The 22,656-nt window shown below is 41.2% G+C and overlaps 2 protein-coding genes and 1 long non-coding RNA gene across 4 annotated transcripts in view; all 3 read right to left on the bottom strand.

Annotated features, from left to right (window-relative positions):
- LOC103143998 (tumor necrosis factor receptor superfamily member 9-like) overlaps positions 1-8,364 on the bottom strand; it is a 16,473-nt gene extending 8,109 nt beyond the window's left edge. The window contains exons 1-7 of one of the 2 annotated variants that reach the window (XR_001663172.1): positions 8,012-8,364; positions 7,378-7,497; positions 7,159-7,296; positions 6,997-7,069; positions 6,777-6,901; positions 6,518-6,694; positions 5,429-6,426 (exon numbers count right to left, since the gene is read on the bottom strand). Coding sequence is in view for 1 of the 2 variants with exons in the window: in XM_007560741.2 (XP_007560803.1) it covers positions 6,314-6,426; positions 6,518-6,694; positions 6,777-6,901; positions 6,997-7,069; positions 7,159-7,296; positions 7,378-7,497; positions 8,012-8,156 (891 nt within the window). In the remaining variant the exon portion in view is untranslated. Of the gene's footprint in view, positions 1-4,120; positions 6,427-6,517; positions 6,695-6,776; positions 6,902-6,996; positions 7,070-7,158; positions 7,297-7,377; positions 7,498-8,011 lie in introns of those variants that run through there. The other variant, XM_007560741.2, reaches the window with a different exon arrangement.
- Positions 8,365-12,281: 3,917 nt separating this feature from the next.
- LOC103144053 (segment polarity protein dishevelled homolog DVL-1-like) lies at positions 12,282-22,372 on the bottom strand (the record flags this gene model as incomplete). Its single annotated transcript, XM_007560844.2, has 10 exons — positions 12,282-15,193; positions 18,238-18,453; positions 18,533-18,700; positions 18,970-19,104; positions 19,202-19,279; positions 19,982-20,049; positions 21,208-21,284; positions 21,763-21,902; positions 21,981-22,050; positions 22,181-22,372. Coding segments are annotated over 10 exons (1,641 nt in total), but the record flags the coding sequence as incomplete, so codon positions are not given.
- On the bottom strand, positions 15,614-17,313 carry LOC107837174 (uncharacterized). Its single transcript, XR_001663173.1, has 2 exons — positions 17,004-17,313; positions 15,614-16,793 (listed from the first exon to the last, which is right to left on the bottom strand). It is a non-coding gene; the product is annotated as an uncharacterized LOC107837174 (long non-coding RNA).
- Positions 22,373-22,656: the final 284 nt, after the last annotated feature.

Here is a 22,656-nt window from a genome sequence, read left to right as displayed (position 1 = left end):
AAATTTATTTTCCGGTTTGTCCTTAAAGCTACACTTACATTAAGCATCAACTACAGCACAACACAGCCACCCACTGTGCTGAGTCTATCCGCTCACCGCCGTTCGCTCTTCATCACCACGAGGCAGCAGCTTCGGGAGGAGAGAGGCTGCTGTACTCCAGGCATCGCGCCAGTCAATTTAAGGATGCTTATTGATCCCCCCAAAAAAAGATAAAAACCCAGACATTATCATAACTCAATGAAATACCCCAGAACTTTATACTACTAGCACTTAGCTTTCGTCAACAGCTAATTTGCGAAAGTGAGAGTGTTGCGCAACAGAAATAATCACCCAGCCGGAACACTAAATAATAATGCGCTAAGTAATAAAACCTTGTTTAATGAAGCTTTGGGGCAGGTAATTTTCCTCGAGGAATTTTAATAGTCGAGGAACTCGAATCATTCGAGGAATCGTTGCAGCCGTACCCGTTATAAATCCAGCAGTTATGTGAAGCTCAAACGTTTTCTACAGAACATTTGTGAACAATTAATGAAGACCAAAGAACAAAGCAGATATGACGGGAAGAAAGTTGTGGAGAAGTTTGGTAATGAAAAATTTTTCAATCTAAAAATGGAAAGAATGCGACACACGTGCAAATCTAAGGAGGCCTTATTGTCCACACAAATTAACAGGCAGGATAAAGACGGGTAGCCATCATAACTCTGGAGCGTTACTAGAAACGGTCGTAAAAAACAGTTTGTTTGTGTTTTTTAGTCATAAAAAAAAAGTTTTTACGATTGTTTCCAGTTGTCAAAAAAACAATCAATTCCAATACACTTGTAGGTGAAAATCTGTAGTAGAAAATTATTATAAGGTAATATCTGCTAGTTAAATTGCTCTGGGTTTATTCTAAATTCTTGTACGTTTCCACCGGATAAAACTATTTGGGCTACATGCACAAGGTTGGGAGTTGTTTTCTACAGCTGCATCAGAACCAGTCTGTCTCGCCCCTTGTTTTGGATCCCTTATCCTTGTTGTAAAACTCATGTGTTGTCTCTGCCTGGAGAGCTTTTCACCCAGAACTGCTTCATTATTAATTTTCCTACAAGCTCTCTGTATTGTGCACAATAAACCTGATTGAGTGATCTCACCTGACAGTCCTTGATAATAGTTGTCTTTTTTCCACAACAAAATCACTGCCAGATTTTTTTTGCACCATGCGGATGATGAGAGTCACAAGATCAGAGAGTCATGAACAAGTCGGAGCAAGTCCTGGGTAGGACAGAGTTCACACCTGAGGGGACAGTCTGGTTTCCCAGCTGCTGCTGAATAACATCTGATCCTGCATGTGGAGCCCAGACAAGTTCGCTAGATGAGAGTTAAGAGTCTAGATATCACCTTACAATAAAATGTTCTGGCACACACTTCATAAATCTGATCTTTAAAGAAGAGTGCGCTGAAACAAAGCCATACAAAATGATGTTTAAAGTTTACCACAAGCCTTCTGGAAGGCTCAGAAACATGCAGATGGATGTTTGGATGATTTTAAAATGAAACATTTTGACCTACAAACAGTAGCAATGGCAGATTAACAGTGAACACATAATCACCGCTGAGAAAAATGTTGCTGACGGCGTTTAACGATGGTCGGAGTTTAACGATGAATGGACTAAAAACAAGTCGAGATTCGGCCTCTAGCAGGATGACGATCTGAAACGTACAGCCAGAACTACAACCTACAGATCAAAACATGTTTGAGTGGCCTAATTAAAGTCCAGACCTAAATCTAATTGAGCATTGATGCTTTGTTTTCAGACAAATCCCATCAAATCTGACTAAGCCCAACTTATTTCGCGAGGAAAACACAGCAAGCATTTGTCTCAAGATGTGCAAAGCTGTTACTTTCCTCAAAGGACTACCAGCTGTAACTGCATTGAATCAGGATGGGGAAAATACCATTGCAGGCCACACTTTTCAGATTATTTGAGAGGAAAAACAAGCATCGGAATCCTTCCACTAGAATCCTGCACTTACTTTGTGCTGGTCTACTACTTAAAACCCCAATAAGACAGTGACGTTTGTGGATCTAACATGAGAAATGTGGACAAATTTTAATACTTTTACAAGGTGCTGAAGGTGAAGATGTTGTTACAGGAGGAAAATGAAAAGAAATAATCTTCTTTACTTTCTTTACAGACGTCTTTACGCAGTTCCTATCCAGAGGGGGACTTCAGGGTAGCTCAGGTTGCACAAGATGAGGTACAGTGGTGAATTCCTGTGTTTTGTTCATTCTTGTAAATATCCTGCCTTGATTTGTTTTTTTTTGTTTTTGTTTTGTTGCAGGAAATTGCACGTTTTATGCAGAAGCAGGAAATTAAGGCCAAGCGAAGATCTCGTGAACTGGAAGGGCCAGGATCCTGGCACAAACACAGAGCGATGATGAATCACTACGACAGGCGAGCTGCCAGAGAAAGACAGGTGCCAGGAAATAAAAGTTTAATTACTTTTATAAATAAAAGGACCGATAGAGACTTCGTCTTGTTCTTTAGGTGTATCGAGAAAGACTCGACTCGGAGGGTCTCCCCTCTCCGACTGAAGACTGCTCGCCGGAGAACCAGCCACCCAGCCCCGTTCACGCCCTACCGTAAGGAAATAAAGCATCTGTACTATTACTGCATCGATTCTGTGTTATGCATCTAATAATGCTGCCGTTGCAGAAAAGCCCAGCAGATGAGAAACATAGCAGAGGAGCTGGACCCGACCTTCCAGGGCCGAGTGCACGTCCCAGAGAGCTTCCAAGCAGGACAAACTGGTACCCAACAGGATGAATGAGTCTGGTTGTTGAAACAATAGCTTTGCATTCACTTTGTTTGCTTCAGTTACAGGTCAAACCAGTGAGGCGCTTCCCACAGCCCAATCCGGCTCCCAGGACCTAACCCTTGAGGAACCGACGTTCATACCACCGACAAAACGACAGGCGGATAAATCTGGACGGAGTAAACCCAAAGAGAAAAGGGAAGGATGCAAGCAGCAATAAACAGATTGCGCTGACGGGAAATGGTTTTTTTTTATAAGATAATTTTAATCTAACAAAGGGTTCTCATTGTTTATTGCTTTATCATCAAAAACTGAAAGAAAAACCAAGACAAGCACTTTAGGTTAGTAAAGCAAGGACGCATTATTATCGCATTTTGGACACTAGAACCAAAAGGGAATTGCTTAATTTGTTGAAGTACTTTTTAAAATGTGTATATTTAGTGTTTAATTTAACAATAATAGCATTAATGTTTGCTTTTTCATATCAGCAGCCAAATGTTTTTTTTACCGCAAACGGAGCGCCTGACTTCAGCTCAGATACGATTCGTTGTACGTTTCCTGCCTGGGATTTGGATAAAATCTCCAAACACTCTTCAGTTTGGTTCAACCACAAACTGTTTTCTCCGAAGGCTGAAGAAGAAGTGAGATTGATGACACGTGAACTTGGTTTTAATCACCTGCGCTTGCATGTGTGTGCTACCTTTGTGTGTGTTTTCAGGTGTTATTGTTTACAGCTGTTCAGTGACAATCACATGAACTAACCTGAGAATGAAAACTGATCAACATTGGAAGGTTTTTTTTTAAAAATTCAATGCTGAATTATATTCATACCACCTAAAGTTTTTTCTTTTTGTTTAAACCAGAGCAGAGAATTTTATTGGCATTTCATGACAGTTTTAAAAAGTCTTTGAGGGTAAATATCTACATTGTGTAATTGTCGATGTTTACAAATGAACAACCGCTTGTCGCAGTTGCACAAATGCCACACTTTTCAGATTTCTACACTAAATTAACTCTTTACTTGCCAGGTGCAAAGGAACAGATGATGGTCAGAGTCGCTACTTTTTGTGCTGGGTTTTCACGACTTCTCATGTTTGTGGTTGTAACATGAGGAATGTGGAGAATTTGAGTATGGATGCTTTTACAAAACAAAACAGTCTTTAACAGGATGAGCTACACTCCCAGGTCCAACTCTAAAACCTCCTGTTGACCTTTCTGCTGAAATGTGACGCCAAAGAGTCTGTCAGAACTCGCTCTGTGGGAAATTACCTCATGCCAAGCACTAATATTCATTCTGATGATTAAAAACTTTGGGATTTTTTGTTTTTGTTTCTGTTTGATCTGAATTGAATTCTTTATGTTTTACTTCCTCCTGTTTTTTTCCTTATATATGTGGCCACTTCTTTGCTGGAGAATGTTTTTTTTTTTCAGCTGTTCTGTATAAAAGCACAACAAATAAAAAATATATATATCATTTATTTGGTGTTTAAAAATGTGATAAAAGTACAATGTAAAACTTTAAAAACAAGACAGAATGAAACCATTTTCTGACAGTGGAAAGGATACTTTAGGAGAGCGTCATTCGCCTCAGGTAGCAGATGACAGACTAAATAAAGTGCTCCAGTCAGCGTATGCGTTTGCCCTTTTACAGGACGGCGCTTGTGGATTTTGAGGTCTGTTAGACCAACGCCGCCCGACTGAGAATAGTGACTCATAGTCTACACACTGTGATAAATTACAATAGATGTGGGCTTACTTTGTTTCCACCAGAAGCCCACACACGATATTTCTTTGTTCCATTTTGTTAAGAAATAACGCCTGCTACAGTTCAAGCCAGAAATACGGCTTTAAAAAAAAAAAAAAAAAACAACACTTCCTGTTGGTCTTATCTCCCCGGCCACATTCTTTGTTCAAGTAGAGGAGTTTCACAGAAAACAAAACGGCAGTGGGGGATTTCCACTTGACCCTGAAGCCTTGATTTGAAGTTAAAGCTGCCAAGTTTTTATCACCTCGATATGACACTGAAATGAATTTAAACTATGACGAATGAATGACCTTAAAGGTTACTTGTGATCCCCGTTGTGCAAGAGGCATGAGTCAGCTTGCTTGTGCTTATCCTGAGGTTGTCTTCTTGTTAAATCCCTCCAGTCTGAGGGCTCACTGCTGGCTGAAGCTTAAGGACAACATGGGGAAAACCCCTTTTGGACTTTTTCTGATTAGCAATTAAGTAACAGCTGGAAAACCCAGGAAGTTTTTGTTATCAAATTCTGCAGCTTTTACAACCAGCTGGCTGTGATTAAGCAAGTTAATCTTTCAGAGCTACGTGGAGGTGAAATATAGCTACATGTTTTACAGTTCAAGCCAGATATTAGCACACAATCCTTAACTCAAGACGCACAACATTTTTTTTTTTTTTTAACAATTAGTACATCTATGTACATTTACTCATATTTAGTAGAATTGCACTAAGATGCATCACTTCGGTCAAAAGATCTGCTTCCATAAGCTTCAGGTGTAACAGAGTCGGTCGAAACTAATTTAGAAGTTTTTGACCTCCTCAAAAATCCGTTTTTGCAAGTACAGTAGTCTGAGGTTTACACTCACAGGTATTCACATCCATTCAAGTGACAACCTATCAGAAGCTGACAAAGCAAACTTGGTTTGCCCAAGTTGTTTAAAAGCACTGAAGTTTTGGTGTATTCATTAACAATTTAGCAAATATAACTACTGCTGGTAACTAACTGAACTAAAGTAAGAAATGTTTGATTCATTGGCGGAAATGGTTTTGTCTTTTTATAGCGTGCATGTAAATCTGTGGTTTCAGCTGATCAAACACAATGCTTTCGTCGCTTGGCCTCGTTTACGCACTCACACTATTAATAACCAGTCAATACGTGCAACACACTCAGCAGAAAAGACAACAAAAAAAAACAGTAAGTAACTAGGTTGATCAATGGAACGAAGGTAAAGGCTAACATTTGCACCAGGAAGGCGTACGTGGGCTCAGTATGACAAATGACTAAAAGCTGAACGCCCACTTGCACTGTACTTTCAAATTGAACAACACTGTAGCATGCGCCATATAACACTCTTTTTCCACAGAAATAGTAGCTTAAACAGTTACCAGGGTCACTATACCTACACATTACGAAGAATCTTCGTTAACACTTAAATGTCAGATACAGTGCAGTGTTTTAAAACACTAAATAAAGCTGCTTTGTCCTCCAGTAGGGGAAGAACAGTGTGGCTTTCTGTCATTTGCATAAAGAAAGTCACAGTTAAAGTCCACTTGGTTTTTTCCCCCCCCATCTCAGAATTCCCCTTCCTCTTGTGTTTGTATTTACAAAGAATAAATAGTAAACAACCAGTAGAGAGACCTCATCGTCGTTCTGTCATTTCAGTGCTGCTCCTTCTTTAGGTCAAAGTCCTCCAAACTTATGGCTCAGTTTGGCAAAGAATCCCATCTTGGTTAGGATAAAAATGTTTTCCTCAGCTGCAGATGCCACTTTGCTTCCATTCACACAATTTCCTGCTCCGAGTCCTTGGATATGAGTGATTCTGTGCTGCTTCCCTGCTCCTGCTGGGCTTCATGAAAACTGCATTCAATAGCAATCAATGTCCTTGGCTCATCTAAGTAACAAGTGGAAAAAATATGGCAAAGTTAATACTCTGTGTTTGGACATTACCTCCTTAAAGTGGTTTAAAGATAAATGATCATTACCTGAAGGGTTACTAATAACAATGGGTGTTTTTGAGGGGGTTCTTCTTTGTATCTTTTCCTTTTTGCCGTTGCAGTGGATCAGCGCCGACACAAGGACGATGAAGACGATGAGACACATCATCAGGACCCCAATGACCGCAAACGACTCCATCGGCCATGGCTGTTCTTTGTTCCCGTCTTCAAAGCAAGAAGATACATTTTACCCTCACTGAAAATAAGCATAAAAGCTCAACAGAGATGCTACTGGATCCTCTCTTACCAGGTTTCACTGGATTGTTCTCTGGGTTGGTCACGGGTAGAGTTGTCGGAGGTTGAGGTAGTTCACATATGATGTCAGAAGATGCATTTCCTTGGAATACAATTATATGAGTTGGATCTGGACACCTTTGGGGAAAGAATCCCAGTTAGTTTAATTTGTTTCTGTCAAATCAGCATTTCAGCAGCCAAAAAAAAGAGTTTAAGGGAGAAAGGCAACTCACCTGGTACTGAAGGCTTTACAGTTCTGGTGAATTTGGTCATTAAAGGTTCCTTTAGGACAAGGCCTGCAATCACCTGTAAAAGATAGTTTGTTTTTTTAAGCTAATTTCCAAAACATCAAGTTTGCTCAATGGTCACAACCCAGTATTTGCAGATATACATACGCTTTTTTGTAGGTTCCTCTCCTTTTCCACACTCGTCCGTGCAGAAGGTACATTCTGCGTCTCCACAGCGAAGACCTTCCTTACACTTGCACTGTGTGTTACTTTTGGGGGTACAGTCTTTGAAATGGACAAGAGCGCCTGCAAAAGATGGAAGTAAGAAATCAGGCTGAGATGGAGCTTCAATAAAAATGTATTTTTCTCCTTAATGAGATAACATACCAACACACTGGATGCATGATGGACATTTAAAACCCAACGACTGATGTGTATATGTTCCATTTTCACATGGAGTGCAAAGCTTTTGAGGATTTGGGCCAGACGGTTTGACCAACCGATTCCCTGCAAAGAAATCCACACATGCAAAATCACAAATCAGACACCAACAGCTCTGAGTATTTACACTTTATCATGCATGTACATGGTTACGTGCCCCAGCAAATCAAAACTCTAATAACTGTGAATCAAAGCCGTAAAACATCTGGGTGAATCCTGTTACTCAGAGGAATCCCAGACTGGATTAATCAGTCGTATCAGCCAAGCGTTTGTTGTGGGATTAGGTGAAAAACCACTGAAACTATATTTGGTCACATGCAGCCACCACAGAGGAACTCCCCAAACCCAGGAATACTACTTTTTTTTCTTTCCATTTTCATTTGTCTGTTTAAAGATTACAGAACAATTCAAGCAAATTCGAGAACTTGTGCCTTTTTTTTCATCAAACATGTCAAACATTGTAAATGTGAGCTGCATTTTTTAAGCTTTTATTCTTGTTGCATTCCTTCTAACTGCACAATCATTCATAACATGCATAAAACTAACAAAATATTGTTTCATTCTTTGATTTTCCACTCACCAGGATGACATTCAACACACTTAACGAAGCCCTTGACTTCTGTGTCTGGAACCCATTTCTTGCAGCCAACTCCAATGTCTCCAAGGGTACGCAGGAAACCCTGGGCGAGAAGAGTGAGACCCAGCATCCAGAAGAACCCGGCCATCCTGAAGTGTTGGCTCCCAAACCTCAGCGATAATCCAAGAAAATAAATGCTCACTTTTTCTGCTTTGTTAATCTAGAATCTATCAGCTTCACTGAGATGACGTTGTCTCCAGCTGAAGCTCTGTCTCGTAAGCCTCTCTCTGCTCAGACTCAGCCTGCCACCAGCTGGGCTCGGCTTTAATGACTCAGAGGAGGAGGGGGGCGTGGCTTCATCTGCAAACTCAACATTTATTTCCCACCTTTAAACGCAAGTTAAATTAAAATAACATTTTTGCATTTCTTTATCACTTTAAAAAGAGGGGAAAAAAACATTAATTTCAGTGAAAGTTAGGCACAATAAATGATGTAAAGATGTGGAAATGTGTTGCAGCTTGAAAAGCAGAACAAACAACACCATTTACACCCCTGATATAAAACATGTCATATATGTGTGGATGCTTTACTGAATGTTTTGGTGACAACTTGGATCAATTAAGTTTCTTCTGTTTCCATCTGTCTGAGACATATTATTTCACTCCATTCCTTGTTACAGCTGGAAAATGAGGTCAAACTCTGATTTTTAAATCTCCGGTCCTGGCAGGCTTTTTCAGCGGGAACAGGATCCACGAAGACATGACCTGGAAGTCCCAGGCGTGGGAAAAACGTTCCCTTAAACACGGTCAGTCATAATTCATAACAAACCTGTCTTAAGCAGTTTGCACAACCAACATAAAACAGATTTTAAGTGCCTGACACTTTTCTAGATTCATAGATTCATATTGGTATGTGATGAATTTATAGAAAGGGAAAGTCGTCATCTTCATTTGCGTTGTTATTTTTGCTCCCCCCATGTCAGGAAACTGTTTTTATTCCTGGACCTGGATCTTTTTGTGCCAGAAAACACATTAGACAGATTAGCCTTCATTATTCTCCCTTCAGCATGAACAGCCATGCGGAGAATTTGTGTGAAGAAATACTTACGCTTACAGGCCAGACCTGATCCATGGGCCTTGTTAGATACCAATCGTTCATGGTGTGGCTTTTTTCACAAAAGTTTCCAGACTTCATCAACTTTTCACTCGTTGAGTCCAAAACAATTAAAACAGAAAACAAAACAAAAAATTCCAACCTGTGCCACACAATAGATTCAGTGGATTTAAAAACAGTTTATCATACACGTCTCTTCATATTTTCATTGTGAAGAAATGAAATTCATCATGAGTCGAGCACGCATCATGATGAATTATGTGAAATACAACTTATGATCTCTTCACACCATGTGACACTGATTAAGCCTGAAGTTTAAAAAATTCCAGGCTTCTTTTCTAAATCACGCACATTGTTTTGAGACAGCAAAACTGAAAATAAAAGCACAATGTGAGTCCCTTTTGTTTTAAAATGAAAATTAGTCAACCTAAAATAAATTACTCTTATTTATTTCCTCTGAAAAGATTGTTTCCTTCCAGTAAGTGTCTTAAATGTGGGGGAATTTATGAAGATGACATGCCATCGGCTCATCCCAGCATTCATAATCAGGTGATAAACTATAAACAATGCAAACATCATTACCAAATCACCTTTGTCATCTTCTCATCATCTTCCCTTGACATATAAAAGATGATCTTTGACCTTCTAAAGATTCACCTCCTTCTATGTACAGATTGTACAAGTATGATGTCAAAAGTGAACACCTCTTCTAACTCTTGTCTCAGAAACACTTCCCACTCTTACCCCTAAACGCCCCCTTGCCCCCTGCCCGCTGTCAGGCAGTGTAAACTCCCCCCCTCCGATTAACATACTGACTTGGGAAATACTCCTAAATCGTTCGGTAAGCAGCAGTAACATTCAGCCTGCTGGTAAATGACTGCATGTAGTTGCATGTAGGCTGACATGTAGGTTCGGTGACAGTCGCGTCAGCTCCGACCGAAAAGAACAACTTATTTTTATTTGCGCTTTTAATTTTAAAGACGCGAGCGTTTGAAATAGGTCGCTTCTGATATTTTAACGCGCTGTTTAATCTGCCTCTGCAGCCGAGTGATGTCACTTCCTTCCTGGCCACTGACGCCCCTCTCGTGAGTGGGAGCGTGGAGTTGCTTTTTCTCACGCGCGCGCTCTCTCTGTCTGTCTGTACGTGTCTGTGCGCGCGTGTGGTTGGTGGGCTCAGTCAACTGGTGGTCTCTCATGCTGCACTTTGGTGTCTGAACATTGTGAAAGTAACGTCTACCCACTGGGAAAGTACACGCAGCTCGGAGTTTCCACGCAGGGGGTGTTAACGTGAACTGTCAACGCAGATGAGACTATGACACGTTTGGTGTGGCGCGTTTTTGGTATTATTATTTTTTTTTTTGTATTTTTACCACCATTTTCTTCCCATTGGAGCATCGTTGCATCCACCTATTTGATGAAAGTTCAAATTACATTTTCTTATGAGAAATGAAACCTTTGTTTCACTGTTAGTGCAGAGTGTCTCCATCTTGTGGCGTTCATGCAGTTGACACTTCAATCTTGATGCAGGAGTTTTCAATTAATTTTAGTAGGCAAGGCTACTAAAGCTTTCCAGATGAGGTTTTGGGTTTTATGTGAAAGTAAAATCCGATAGGATGGTAAAGCTGAAGTTGTGGAGCTGGATGGTGGGCAGGGGTCAGCGCAGCCCGGACCGCGGTACTCAGTAAAACTGCGTTATTTTCTGATCGTTTTCTATGGAAACCAGAATTTGCATCTCGAGCAGCCTGAGCTACAGTCAGTCATCTTTTGGATCAGTCCACATGTGCCCATGACCTTAAGACTGCACCAGTTTTTAAAATATATATATATAGAAATAGAGCTGCAGTTTTGGACATGTTCTGACCCAGTTGTCTAAGAAATCTGTCAACTTTCCTGACCTTAACCCTAATCAGCTTAAAATGCAGCTTAACAGCACATTCAGGTTACAACAGGAAACAGATTGGTGCCTCACCTGCAGCGACGCGGTAAAGAAAGAGCAAATCTCTCCGTTTTGGATCTGTTTTTAACCTTTCTAATAGCTGATGTTGATCTAGATCTTGAATACCAAACTGCTGGCACTGGGTTCCACTAAACTGTAGCTAAGCTAATAGTCTTAGTATTTAGGAGGAGTTTGGAATAGAGGTTTTCTTTGCTCTTCCCTTTTCTCGCTCCAGAACGAGCTGGAAAGTGTTAAGAGAGACGGATCGCCGAGGTTTCCTCCTCCTGGACCCGTAACCCTCAGATACACAGAAACACTGAAGGAAAGCTTCACTTAATTACTGAAAAACTTTAAAAGTTATTAAACAAAACGTTCTGATGCTTCCAAAAAACGTAGAACTATCAATCAGGGTTCTGAATTCCCCTAAACTCATTCAAATCTTCAATAAAAATAAGTTGATTTTGCTGAGGAAATTTGTTTCCTTCTTCATCTGTGACCAATTAATTAACAGTGTGTTTGTATAATTCCAGTGATTTATCATGTGCAAGATTAGAAAAGGACGTTTCAGTTCAATGTCCGACAATAAAGACAAAAAGTTGAACAGATATATTTTTAATTCTTATATATAATAAATTTCTATGTACATTTTATTCTTCTTTTGTAACGAAACAAAATGAAAGAGAAAGCTTTGATTGCAAACAGTGTTTCATACTTAAAGGGAGAGACAAAATGAAAAAGTGCTCATAAAACTAGAGTGTTGTTTCCCTGTTGTAGATATTCATTAAGTAGATGCGACAGGGGTTTGCCGTTGTTTAGCAAGGGGATTGGTTATTCTGTTGGCCAGGATTCCCCTTGAAGTCACTTTAAACTCATGTGAAATGATGAGAATCACAAACAAACAGAAAATTGGCAACATAAACAGCTCTGACATAAGAAAGAACGATCCACCACGTAATGCGAAGCGCCGGCTTCTCTCACCGGCTTTTTATGATCCTAAATCAGCGAACTGTGTTGGCAGTTCGACAGTTGTGCTCACATTTCTGCTGATGTTGCTGTGCTTTAATCAAAGTGTTAGAAATGTCCAGGTTCAGTCGCCTCACCTGATGGGATTAACGACCCAGAGGATGTGAAACGTCCACACACTCCTGGTGAAATGAAAGGTTTTCGTCACGTGAAAATGTGACGATCTGATCAATTATTTCAGAACTTTTTCCACCTTTAATGTTTTTTTTTACTGTTTCCTGTTTGGGGACTGTTGTGTTTTTCATTATGATTTGCGTTTTGTGTGAGTTTGTTTGTCCACAGGATTTTTGGAGCTTTAATTCAGGTTGTTGCTAGACCGCATCAACCTTTTGTCATGTAAAATAAAACAAGTGTTATATATGTTCTCTACCTACTGAATTATGTTTATGTAAATGTAAAACTGTTACTTTTTGGTACTTTTCTTCTGAAAAAGTACCTCTGTACAGTGACATTGTTAAGGTCTTGTTATTCTCTCATTAAGCTTCTGCTTTAGCTGAATAATGCAAATGTGAGGAAAATCCTTTTGGCACAGCTGAAATTGATTTGACGTTCGTGAAATTCCCTATAATTCATGTCAGATATGAACTCAAGAAGATTGAATCATTTAATGTTGTGGAAACTTATGCAACCGGGTTATTGTCGCATTTATGTTTAGTATATTTTACCTTTTGACAGATTTACTTGTTTTCCAGGTGAATAATAGAGATAATATTTTTACATTAAAGGTGGAAAAGGTTGTAAAAATGGTTTATTTAGAACCTTTTGCAGTTACGGGGTGTGTCGACTTCTGACATGTGTTGCATGTTTGACAGCGAACGGCTGAGAAAGCGGAAAGTGGCCTCTGATTCACAAAGGGTGATGTCTGATTGTCTGTCAGGAATCTTAGAGGAGACAAACTGCGACAACATCATCAACGCAACATGACCACATAAATAACATCACAAAATCTTCCAGTGTACGGATTCATCCTTTAGAACAAGAGGGAACCTTATTCCCTCCAGCTTAGTTAATACTTCAAACAAAACGAATTCATAAAATTTCTTTAAAGCAGTTCAGACATGCACGACGCAGCCTTGGTCAAACTGGCAGCCGGTTGTTGGGTCCACAGATCACGGTTAGTGTTGGCAAGCTGCTGGCGACGAAGCCCCAGAAACGGCAGAGACACAAACAGACGTGAGTCCAGAGTTTTGGGTCTGGGTCTGGGGGATTGAGATCCAGTTCCAGCCAAGGCAAAGGTCTCGCTGAACAGACGACGTCTGAGGTTTTACCCCAGATTGTCTGCGTGGCAACTTCGAAGACGTCACCACACCGAACAGAACTAACGTTTCACAAACTGTACATGGGGGCTGGAGGGGCTCAGGTGGAGCACCTGTGCTTATAGCGAGAGGAATCCTTCCTCTGTGCTAACGCAGCCCGTTCCTGTCTGCGGACATCGGGAAGCTGAGGGGCCGCGGAGGGGCCCGGGTGGTATCTACATTCTGAACGTAAAGCTGCAGCACGTAACTTTTATTAAAAAATAAATCTGTTCTTTATACATTTACTAAAACTGTCACCATGTTGTGACAGGCTAATATGAGACCTCTACACCCTCCTAGTGCTGTCTAAAGAAATGCACCACTCCCAAAAACAACCAATGAGAGCCAGGAGGAAGGTCTCAGTGCTGTCAATCATGCTCGGCCATGTGCTGCTCAAAAACTTACTGTTAAAGGAAAACTATTTATCCACTATCATAGGTGCACATGCTAACTAGCATTCTGTAAAAGTCCATTAAGAGTTGTGTAATGTTTTTCATCATCACATATTTTATTAAAATTTTCATTAATGCTTTACAGATGTTTTTATTTTTTCAATATGATTGTATTTAATAAATTAATATCGACTGATGAGGGATTGTATTCTTGGATTTCTCTATAATATTTAGGTGGTGACTTGATATAAGCTTGTAGGGTTTTTGATTCTTCCTGCATCGATTGCAGGTTTCTGGTTGCAACCTTTAAAAAACCCGACCTGCTGATTCTAATTTTGGCCAAAACAGATTTTTTTTTGTCTGAAATGTTAATAAATTTAGCAAGAAAGCCAGTGAGTTGGTAACAGTGGAGTCAGTATTGGTATCTGCAAACGTGCAAACATGAACCTCAGTGGTTCATTTCCAGACGGCTTCACATTCAGCCGATCCCAACATGAAGGAAACCTGGGCCGATTTGTTGGTGCATTTAATTTTTTTATCTGCATTCTGCTAATTAAACTAAATATTCATGGGTGAGCAAGGAGGACAATGTGAGAAGTGGGTACATGAGCATGATGGGCAGCGCTAAGTCCCTCCTCCTGGCTCTGATTGGTTGTTTCTGACTGAACTGTGTATTTCTGCAGTTAGATCTGGGAAAAGGTAGAGGAAGTTGAATATTTCACATTTTATCTGTCTCATTGTGTACCGTCACGACACACTGACAGTTTTAAGAAATAAAATAACAACAAACGTCTTTTACAAAAGTTACACACTGCAGCTTTAAGGGTGCTCAATCGACTGAGGAGAAAAAAGAAAAACACCAAGTGAGTTCAGGGAGGATTGTTTTGTGCTCACTGTGTTTTTGTTTTGTTTCTGAAGGCACTGTCCTGTCACATGATGTCCACAAAGAACTCACAGGGGTTGCCCATGGCGTGCTGGAACGACTGGCGGCTGGCGGTGAGCTCCGGGGGGACGGACGCCAGCTCCCTCCCCGGCGGCGCTCCGGGGGGTGTGCTGCTGCTCACCGAGGTCTTGGGGGCGAGGCGAGCTAGGCAGTAAGGGGGAGGCAAGCCTGGGGGGCCGTAGGAGGAGGCGTGGCTCCGCTCGCTCTGCGCGCAGGAGCCCGGCCCCGGCTGGGTGAAGGGGGTGTGGCTGTAGCCGAAGGAGGGGTGGTTGCTCTGGGACAGCGAGTGGCTCCTGTGCGAGTGGCTGTGGCTCAGGCTCGACCTGGCGTGGCTGTGGTGGCTCATCTGGCTGGCGGAGCGGTCGCCCCGCCTCGCTCCGCGGACGCCCGGCTCCGACTCGCAGCACGTCGTCCTCTGAGCCTTCTCCTGCGGGGAGCGTCTGTCTTTGCCTGCGCTGGGGTTCGATCCACTGCTTCGACTTCCTGTTGACAAAGACAGAAAAAGAAGAGGAAGAAGAAGAAAAAAAGATGTTTCAAGCGGGCCTTTTGCAACATTTGCAGAAAACGGCCCAAAACACACTGAGTGGCAGCTGCAACCGATCAGATGGAGCTGACTCAGAACCAGAAAGTCATTGCGGGAAAATAGTAAAAGGTCACACATTAAACAACAGCTTAGAGGAGATTTTGTCAGCTGAAACTGTAAACCGGATAATGTACGTTAAAGCTTATTGTTTAAGATGTGACATTTTTTTAAGGCTGTCTAGGAAAGAGTCACCAGTCAAGAGCAAACATGATTAAATCAAAGGTTTGAGCTTAAAGATCCACCACAACTAAATCATCCTGCAGCTGCTGTTTCTAAAGACACTGAAACATTCACAGTGAAAGCAGCGCTTTGGAAAAACATTCACACCACTTGAATTTTTTATTTCTTTAACAAATTGTTACATTGCAACCAGAAAACTCAATCTATTTTATGATAAGAAATTAAATAGTTTTGGAATTTCACTTGAAATCAAAGCCAAACGTTTTCTTTGGGCTCAAAGCCTTGGACTTTAAAGCTGATTCTGAAAAAGCAAATGGTTTTAAAATAAAAAAAGGCCTTAAAAAATATTGCTGGTTGATTTGGAGTCATCTTTTGTGGATATTTAGTGAAATTATTCCATCAAAAATCATAATCATATCATATCAGTATCACTTTTTTACTACAAATGATTTAAGAGCCATTTGAGGCACATGGAACGGAAAATTAATGTTTTGGCCAACAAGTAGATGCTACATGCACATCTCCATCAACACACCATCCCCACAGTGAAAATCGGTTGTGGCAGCATAATGCTGTGGGGGAGGAAATAGGGATGGGGATCAGATTATATGGGCTGATGGATTCAGGGTAAAAACATGTTACAGGGTAAAAAAAAAAAAAACGAGACAACCCAAAACACACCCAAAGCTACAAATGAATGATGTAATCTAAGCATTTTTATGTGTTTGAATGGCCTAGTCAAAGTGTGTACCCCACAATTCAATTAAACATCTGCAGCCAGAAAAAGTTTCCATGAAGCTGGTAGAGACATTCATTTGTAAATACATCTAAAAACCTGAAACCAGTCATCCACCACAATGCTCTACTATGTTGATTCATAAGATAAAATCTCAATAAATACAATATTTGTGGTTGTAATGCACCATGAAAAGGGTCAAGTGGCTTGAACATGTCTGCAAGGCACTGCACATACACACCAGTGACACACCAGCATCAGAAAAAGCACAACTGGTTTCAGTAACTATGTAGATCATCAAATTCACCTCAAAAAGGCGGTTTTAGCGCAGCTGTGCTGCTTACACTGATGGAGGTGTACCACACGCTGCAAAAACAACATTTCAACTTCTGCAATGAGCCCAACAGTACTGGGTAAAGTGGTGCATGATTGTCCCCTAGCAGCACAAGCCTCAAGATTGATCATCCTGCATCATGCACCTCCCAGCGCACAGAACAAACGCATGCCCAACGGTGCAGAGAGGGAGGAATCGGCTGTCAGGAGAGTCACACAAAGGATACACAGGAACAGAAAAAATCACGGAGCTGGCAAAGGATGGGGGGAGAAGAAGAAGAGAAGAAGGAGAAAACCTTAAAGCTGCGGTATGATAGGTGGAGAATGCTGTGTGGGAGAAAAAGATGAGAGGACGGAGGGAGAGCGAGACTGGAAGGAGAGCGAGACTGGATGGTGAGTGAGAAGAGCAAGAGAAGAGGAAGAAGATGATGAGGAGGAGGAGAGGGGGTTAGCAGGCTTACCGGTTCCCCCAGTGTCCTGGGACTACCTCCTCCTTCAGTCTACCGTAGCCCAGCAGAAACAGAGGGAACAACAGGATTACACACACCTCACCGGCCAGACGTCCCCATCCTAAACCTGCTCCACTGCCTTTCAACTAACTGCTTCCTGCTGCTTTCCTGTCCCTGCCTTATAATCCAATAAGAACAAACACATGCATATGACTAAACAAATTATGTTCTGGCATAAACACAATCCAAAAAAAACACAAAATATTACCAAGTAGTTTTGGTCTGGTTTCTAGTGCAAATATCTTAGTACACTTTTCATAAGACAAAACTAACATGAGTAACTTTTCAGCAAGATATAGGAGCTTATTTTCAGTCAATAATTCCTTAATAGTGATGAAAAAGTATTAGCTCCACTGGCAGATTATTTAACTTATATAAGGGAATAATGGCTTGCTAGTGAAGTGAAATAATCTGCCACTTTCCCCATCAATATTACTGATTTAAAATCAAGCTTTTATATGTTGCCTAAAAGTTAATTGTGAGTTAAATTTGTCTTATTTCAAATGTACAAAGATATTTGCACTAGAAACTAGACTGAAATTATTTGGTAGGTTTTTTGTGTTTTTGCAGCTTAGCAGCAATCCTTCCTTTCTCTTACGTTTGTTTTCTCTGTTCTTGCAAAGACGGGTGAAAAGAATGGCTGAAAGCAAGATATGGCCATGCTTAGATGAATCACTCACAATGATGAAAAACAAACCGATAGCTTAGCTGAATTGATCAGTTTAACATTCCCACTCCATCCCCCCCAAAATCCCTCAGGCTCTCTTCGCTCCTTCAATGCAAAAGAAAAAAAAAAGAAAAAAAATCATGCATCACCAGCACATTTAGACAAAAGAGCATCTGAGAACTCATGGCGAAACAGATGGGATTTGCTTGTGATTCGGGATCACCCGGCTGATCAGATGTCTTTTAGCGTTTTGTACACACCCAGTACTGCAGAGCTGTCCGCTGCGTGACTCAACGCGCTCATGACTGACCTTGACGACAACAGGACGCGTTTTAGGAAACACAGACTGAACGATGGAGAAGGCAATCCAAAAGCAAAGGGCCAGCGCGGCTAGCGTTAAGCATGAGTCACACGCTTGCTAACACTCAAACGTCAGACAGTTTGAGTCAGATTACATTAATTAATGATTTACTGATGGAAAACCGAGGAGGCCCGTCTTGCGCCTTCGTCGCTGCTCACCCTCACTGTGCTGGCTGCCGGCGCTCCCACTGTGGAAACTGTGGCACGGGTCGGAGTATCCCGGCGGGAAGCAAGGGGGCGCCGACGTAAACGGAGGGTAAGGGAACGGCTGCCCGCCAAGAGGCCAGGGGTTGGTGGTGGGAGGTAGCGGCGCTAACGTGTCCTGCTCAGAGCCTCCGCCGCTGGATCCCTCATTCAGATTGAGTGACGCCATGTCTTAAAGCGGGAGAGAAGGATCAAATAAGCATAAAGAAGTAACAGAGGGGCTCAGTTATGAAGGAATAAGCGTCTATACTTTGGCAGAGGTCCCCAAATGTGTAGTAGCACTGTTCGGAGAAGGTGATTTTGTTGACGGTGTGTCTCAGGTAGCCGTGTTTCAGCAGACTGCTCGCGTACTTCCTTGCATCTCGCCGGTCCTTGAAGCCTTCCACTCTGGAGTAAAGCCAGTCCACCACATCAGCACCTACACGCAGCGACACACACACACACACAAACACGCAGATATGGTGGCTCCAGCTGCGACACACACGCTGGAAATGCTGCTGACACAACAAAGTGACCCTAGAGACTACAATGTGCAAGCACGAGTAATTTTGATACCATCACAGCTCACAGCGTTGTGCGTAGTGAATATCCTTTGTAGTTTCTGTTCAGTTCTGTGCGACTTACAGTAAATTGGCTTTAAAACCACAGAATGCATGTGCTTCTAACGTTTTGCTCGGCTCTTCTCACCTATGACGGCATTGGCGATGGTGATCTTCAGCCACATCCTGTCGCGTATCTCCAGGCCAGAGTCAGGCAGCTGCATCACCTTCACAATGGTTGCCATGTCTGTTTTACCGACCGACAGAGGCAGGTCATCAAATTCTGAGATAAAGAAAGAAAAGAGGAAAAACGCATATGTATTTATCAGAATCTGAATTATTACTCTCAATGTAATGAAGAAGACTCTGGCTGTTTTTACCGTAATGTGGATAAGGTCCCGTCAGCGCTGTGGTGTGAGAAATCCAGGCTGCAGGGTCGATGGGTCTCACTGGCTCCGCTGAGCACATTAAACAAAAATGCTCAGGTAACTAACTTGACATTTTGCCTTGCAAAAATATTTACACCCTTGTTCAATTTTATCTCACTGCAACCACAAATTTAAGAGCCTTTTCTTGGGATTTTATGTGACAGACCAACATAAAGCAGGGTAATTGTGATGTAAAAGAAAAAATTGTGGATTTTATTTAGCTCTAAATAAAATCAAGTCACCTAATTAGTACATTCATCTGTTAAGATCATATGTGTTTAATCTGACGACAAACAAGAGGATGATTATGTAAAAGAAGCAATCAGAAAGCCACCGTCTTAAAGAAACCAGAGGAAGTTCTGGCTGAAGCCACATGCCATGTAAAGACGCGGAAAACAACGATTAATTGAGAAGAAAACGGAAGTTTCATGCAAACTTTCAGAAAACTAATGTTGCAAGCCATTCTGAGCAGAGTCTGCTGAAAAGTGGAAGTTGCAGCGTCATGCTGCGGCTGCGCTTTTCTTTTAACAGAGACGCCCAAATGCCCGGTAAGCGCGTATGCAGGGGGATGCATACAAATGCACAGAAAACTTTTCCGTTACGCATTACTTTGTGTTTTCGCTAAACACGCTGAAGTACTCTGAAGTTTGTGGTGGTGATGTGACCAAGTCCAAGGGGTGTGAATACTTTTTGGAGCGTCATCTCTCCATAGGTGACTGAGGAAGATCTTACCACGAGGGATGGTGAAGTAACTCCGCGGAGACGGATCCCAACATTTGGCAACAGTGAGACTAATAGGGCTAAAAAGGAAGAATTTAAAAATAAGTAAACGGAAAAAAAACATCTGCAAACATAAGGTATAAACTGAAAAGAGTGGAGAGGCATATTAAAAAATAAAAGACAAAGTGTGAAAATTAAAATTGTTGTTCTTCTTTACGTACACATTATCAGATTTATTAAATGGTATTTAATTACATTAAATAATAATGAGTTGAAAAATGGTTTAGGACAAATCGTAGATACCGCTGTATATAAATATTATACATTGGCAGGTTTGGGTGTTACTATGGAAACCCCGATGGGTCGTAAACTAACAGCTGCCTTCATATTTATTCAAATCTGTGTGAAAGATGTGCCAAGAAATTAAAATAAGGGAATCTTTTATTGCTGCAGCATAATTTCACGCTGAAATATTTAGAAAAAAAATCCACCATTTAATTTTAGTGCATTTGTGGGAAAAGTCGGTTGTAGGAATTGCTCTGGGTTTAGAAAAAGCCCAGAGCAATTCCTATAACTGAAGCTTTTTAAAAATATTTGTATTTTATTGTTTTTGTTGAACAATGAACCTTTAATCAGTATTTATATGATCTGACACAGATGTACGTCTATCATCTAATTTTAAAAATAGGAAAGACAAGATTATATTAAACCACTTCAGTAAAAAGTGGAGTTTTAGTAAATCTTAACGAGGGTGACGGTAAATATGGATTGTATGTATGCAGCCTAAAGATGTAAGGGAAAATTTGACAGCCGGCATGCCTCAACAATCTTTTAAAAATTATTTTGTAGTTATATAAATCCAACTTTTTGACCAAATTAAAGCAGGGTTTCCCCCAGTGTATTTTAAGCCTGGCGGGCCACCAGGCTTTACTTGTGCTCTCACTATGGCTTTTTCATTTAAGTCTTTTTAGACTTTATAGTTGGTGTTCAGGTATTAATCTTCTAGTCTTTCAATAACGCATAATTATCAAGTGATATTTTCAAATTTCCTGTGAACTTTAAATATTTTTTAACTCAAAAATACGACGGGCTGCTGGATGAATGACTGCCCTAACACCCAACCACCAGGCTTAGCAAGATTTCTGGAGTGTGAATATTTTTTACACAGCACAAACAGAGAGTTTTGTACGAATCGATGATGTTCTCCAACAGTAACTGAGTGAGTTCGATGCTCTTACCCAGTCTTAGAAACGATTTCTCTCAGGATCCTCACAGCGTCATCGTTGCTCATGTTCTCAAAATTCACATCATTCACCTGGTTCACATCAAAACATTAAGGTCAGGTTTCACTGTGCAGCTTTTAGGACCTAAGTATAATTTTGAACATTTGATGAGAGAGGAAGCTTGGATGTTTTTGTTTACAATGGTGCGTTAAGAGCTTTAAGGCCTTCAGATTCATACAAATCCTAAACCGTACATAAAACGCAGCGATCACAGAAAATACAATCAGCCTTCACGTGCTTAGACGATACGTAACAACAAAACTCTTGACGTACAGAGATCACAAGACGGCAACCGCACAAAGGAAAACAGCAACATAAAAGCCCTGCTACGGAAGTGAATAAGATGTGGTTATCGATATGCTTTCAAACCCACAGACGTAGACACATTCATGCCTTTTCTGTGACGCATTAACTGTGGCAGCTAACGAGTCACTGGTGCACATGAAGAAGACAGATGCTTATCATGAGTTTTCAATTTATCACAAAGGATTTGTAAAAGTGGAGGTGTACCTGCAGGAGCATGTCTCCTGGTTCAATTCTGCCGTCAGCAGCCACGGCTCCTCCCTTCATGATGGAGCCGATGTAAATGCCGCCGTCTCCCCGGTCGTTACTCTGACCTACAATACTGATGCCCAGGAAGTTGTATTTCTCTGTCAAAAAGCAAAAGGGAAAAAAAGTGTGAGGAGTAAGAAATAAAGAAAAATCAAAAAGGCAAAGATCTCATTTACCCATGTTGAGTGTGACGGTGATGATGTTGAGGCTCATGGTGGAGTCTGTGATGCTGCTGAAAGATGAGGACTAGAAAGGGAGAAAGAGGTAAATAAAAAGTGACACAGAGTCCATATCAATCAGCTCTCTCATCGCTTTCCGCTGCTCGGCGTCAGCGTTCATTTGTGCTAAGGCGCTGACGGGGCTTAGAAGTGCGTACCCGGTCTATCTTGGCCATTTTGTGTCTCCGTCTGCGCCGCTTGTGTCTGCGCATGAGCTGCGAAGAAGAACTTTGTTCTGTGGAGCTGCTGAGCCTGAAACACAGAGAGGGGAAATGGTGTTTCAGAAACGGAACGAGAGGGAAAATGAGACGCAGCCGATTAAAAGGCCAAGTTGACAAAAGCAAGCTGACCTAAGACTGCTTCAGTCCCTGAGCCGTTTGTCTTTTGGGAGCCAACTTCAGTCGGCATGGATAATTAAATACGTGGGAGAGTCAAGGTTGAGTGGAGAAACGAAATGTTTTGTTTGCAGGCAACCACAGCAAAACAATAAACTTGGATTATTTTACAGTTACAGTCCATCAATAGAGGAATATTTATATCTCTATTGGTCCTGATATTGAAAAAAATCTTAGATTGGGTATTGGTATATAAAGGCAGATCTATTCAGTGTAATTCTATACTTTACTATTTATTT

Source organism: Poecilia formosa, unplaced genomic scaffold, assembly GCF_000485575.1.
Source record: "Poecilia formosa unplaced genomic scaffold, Poecilia_formosa-5.1.2 Scaffold120, whole genome shotgun sequence".
Taxonomy (NCBI): Eukaryota; Metazoa; Chordata; class Actinopteri; order Cyprinodontiformes; family Poeciliidae; genus Poecilia; species Poecilia formosa.
Note: the sequence above shows the minus strand (reverse complement) of the source record. Positions and strands in the feature narration are given on the sequence as shown.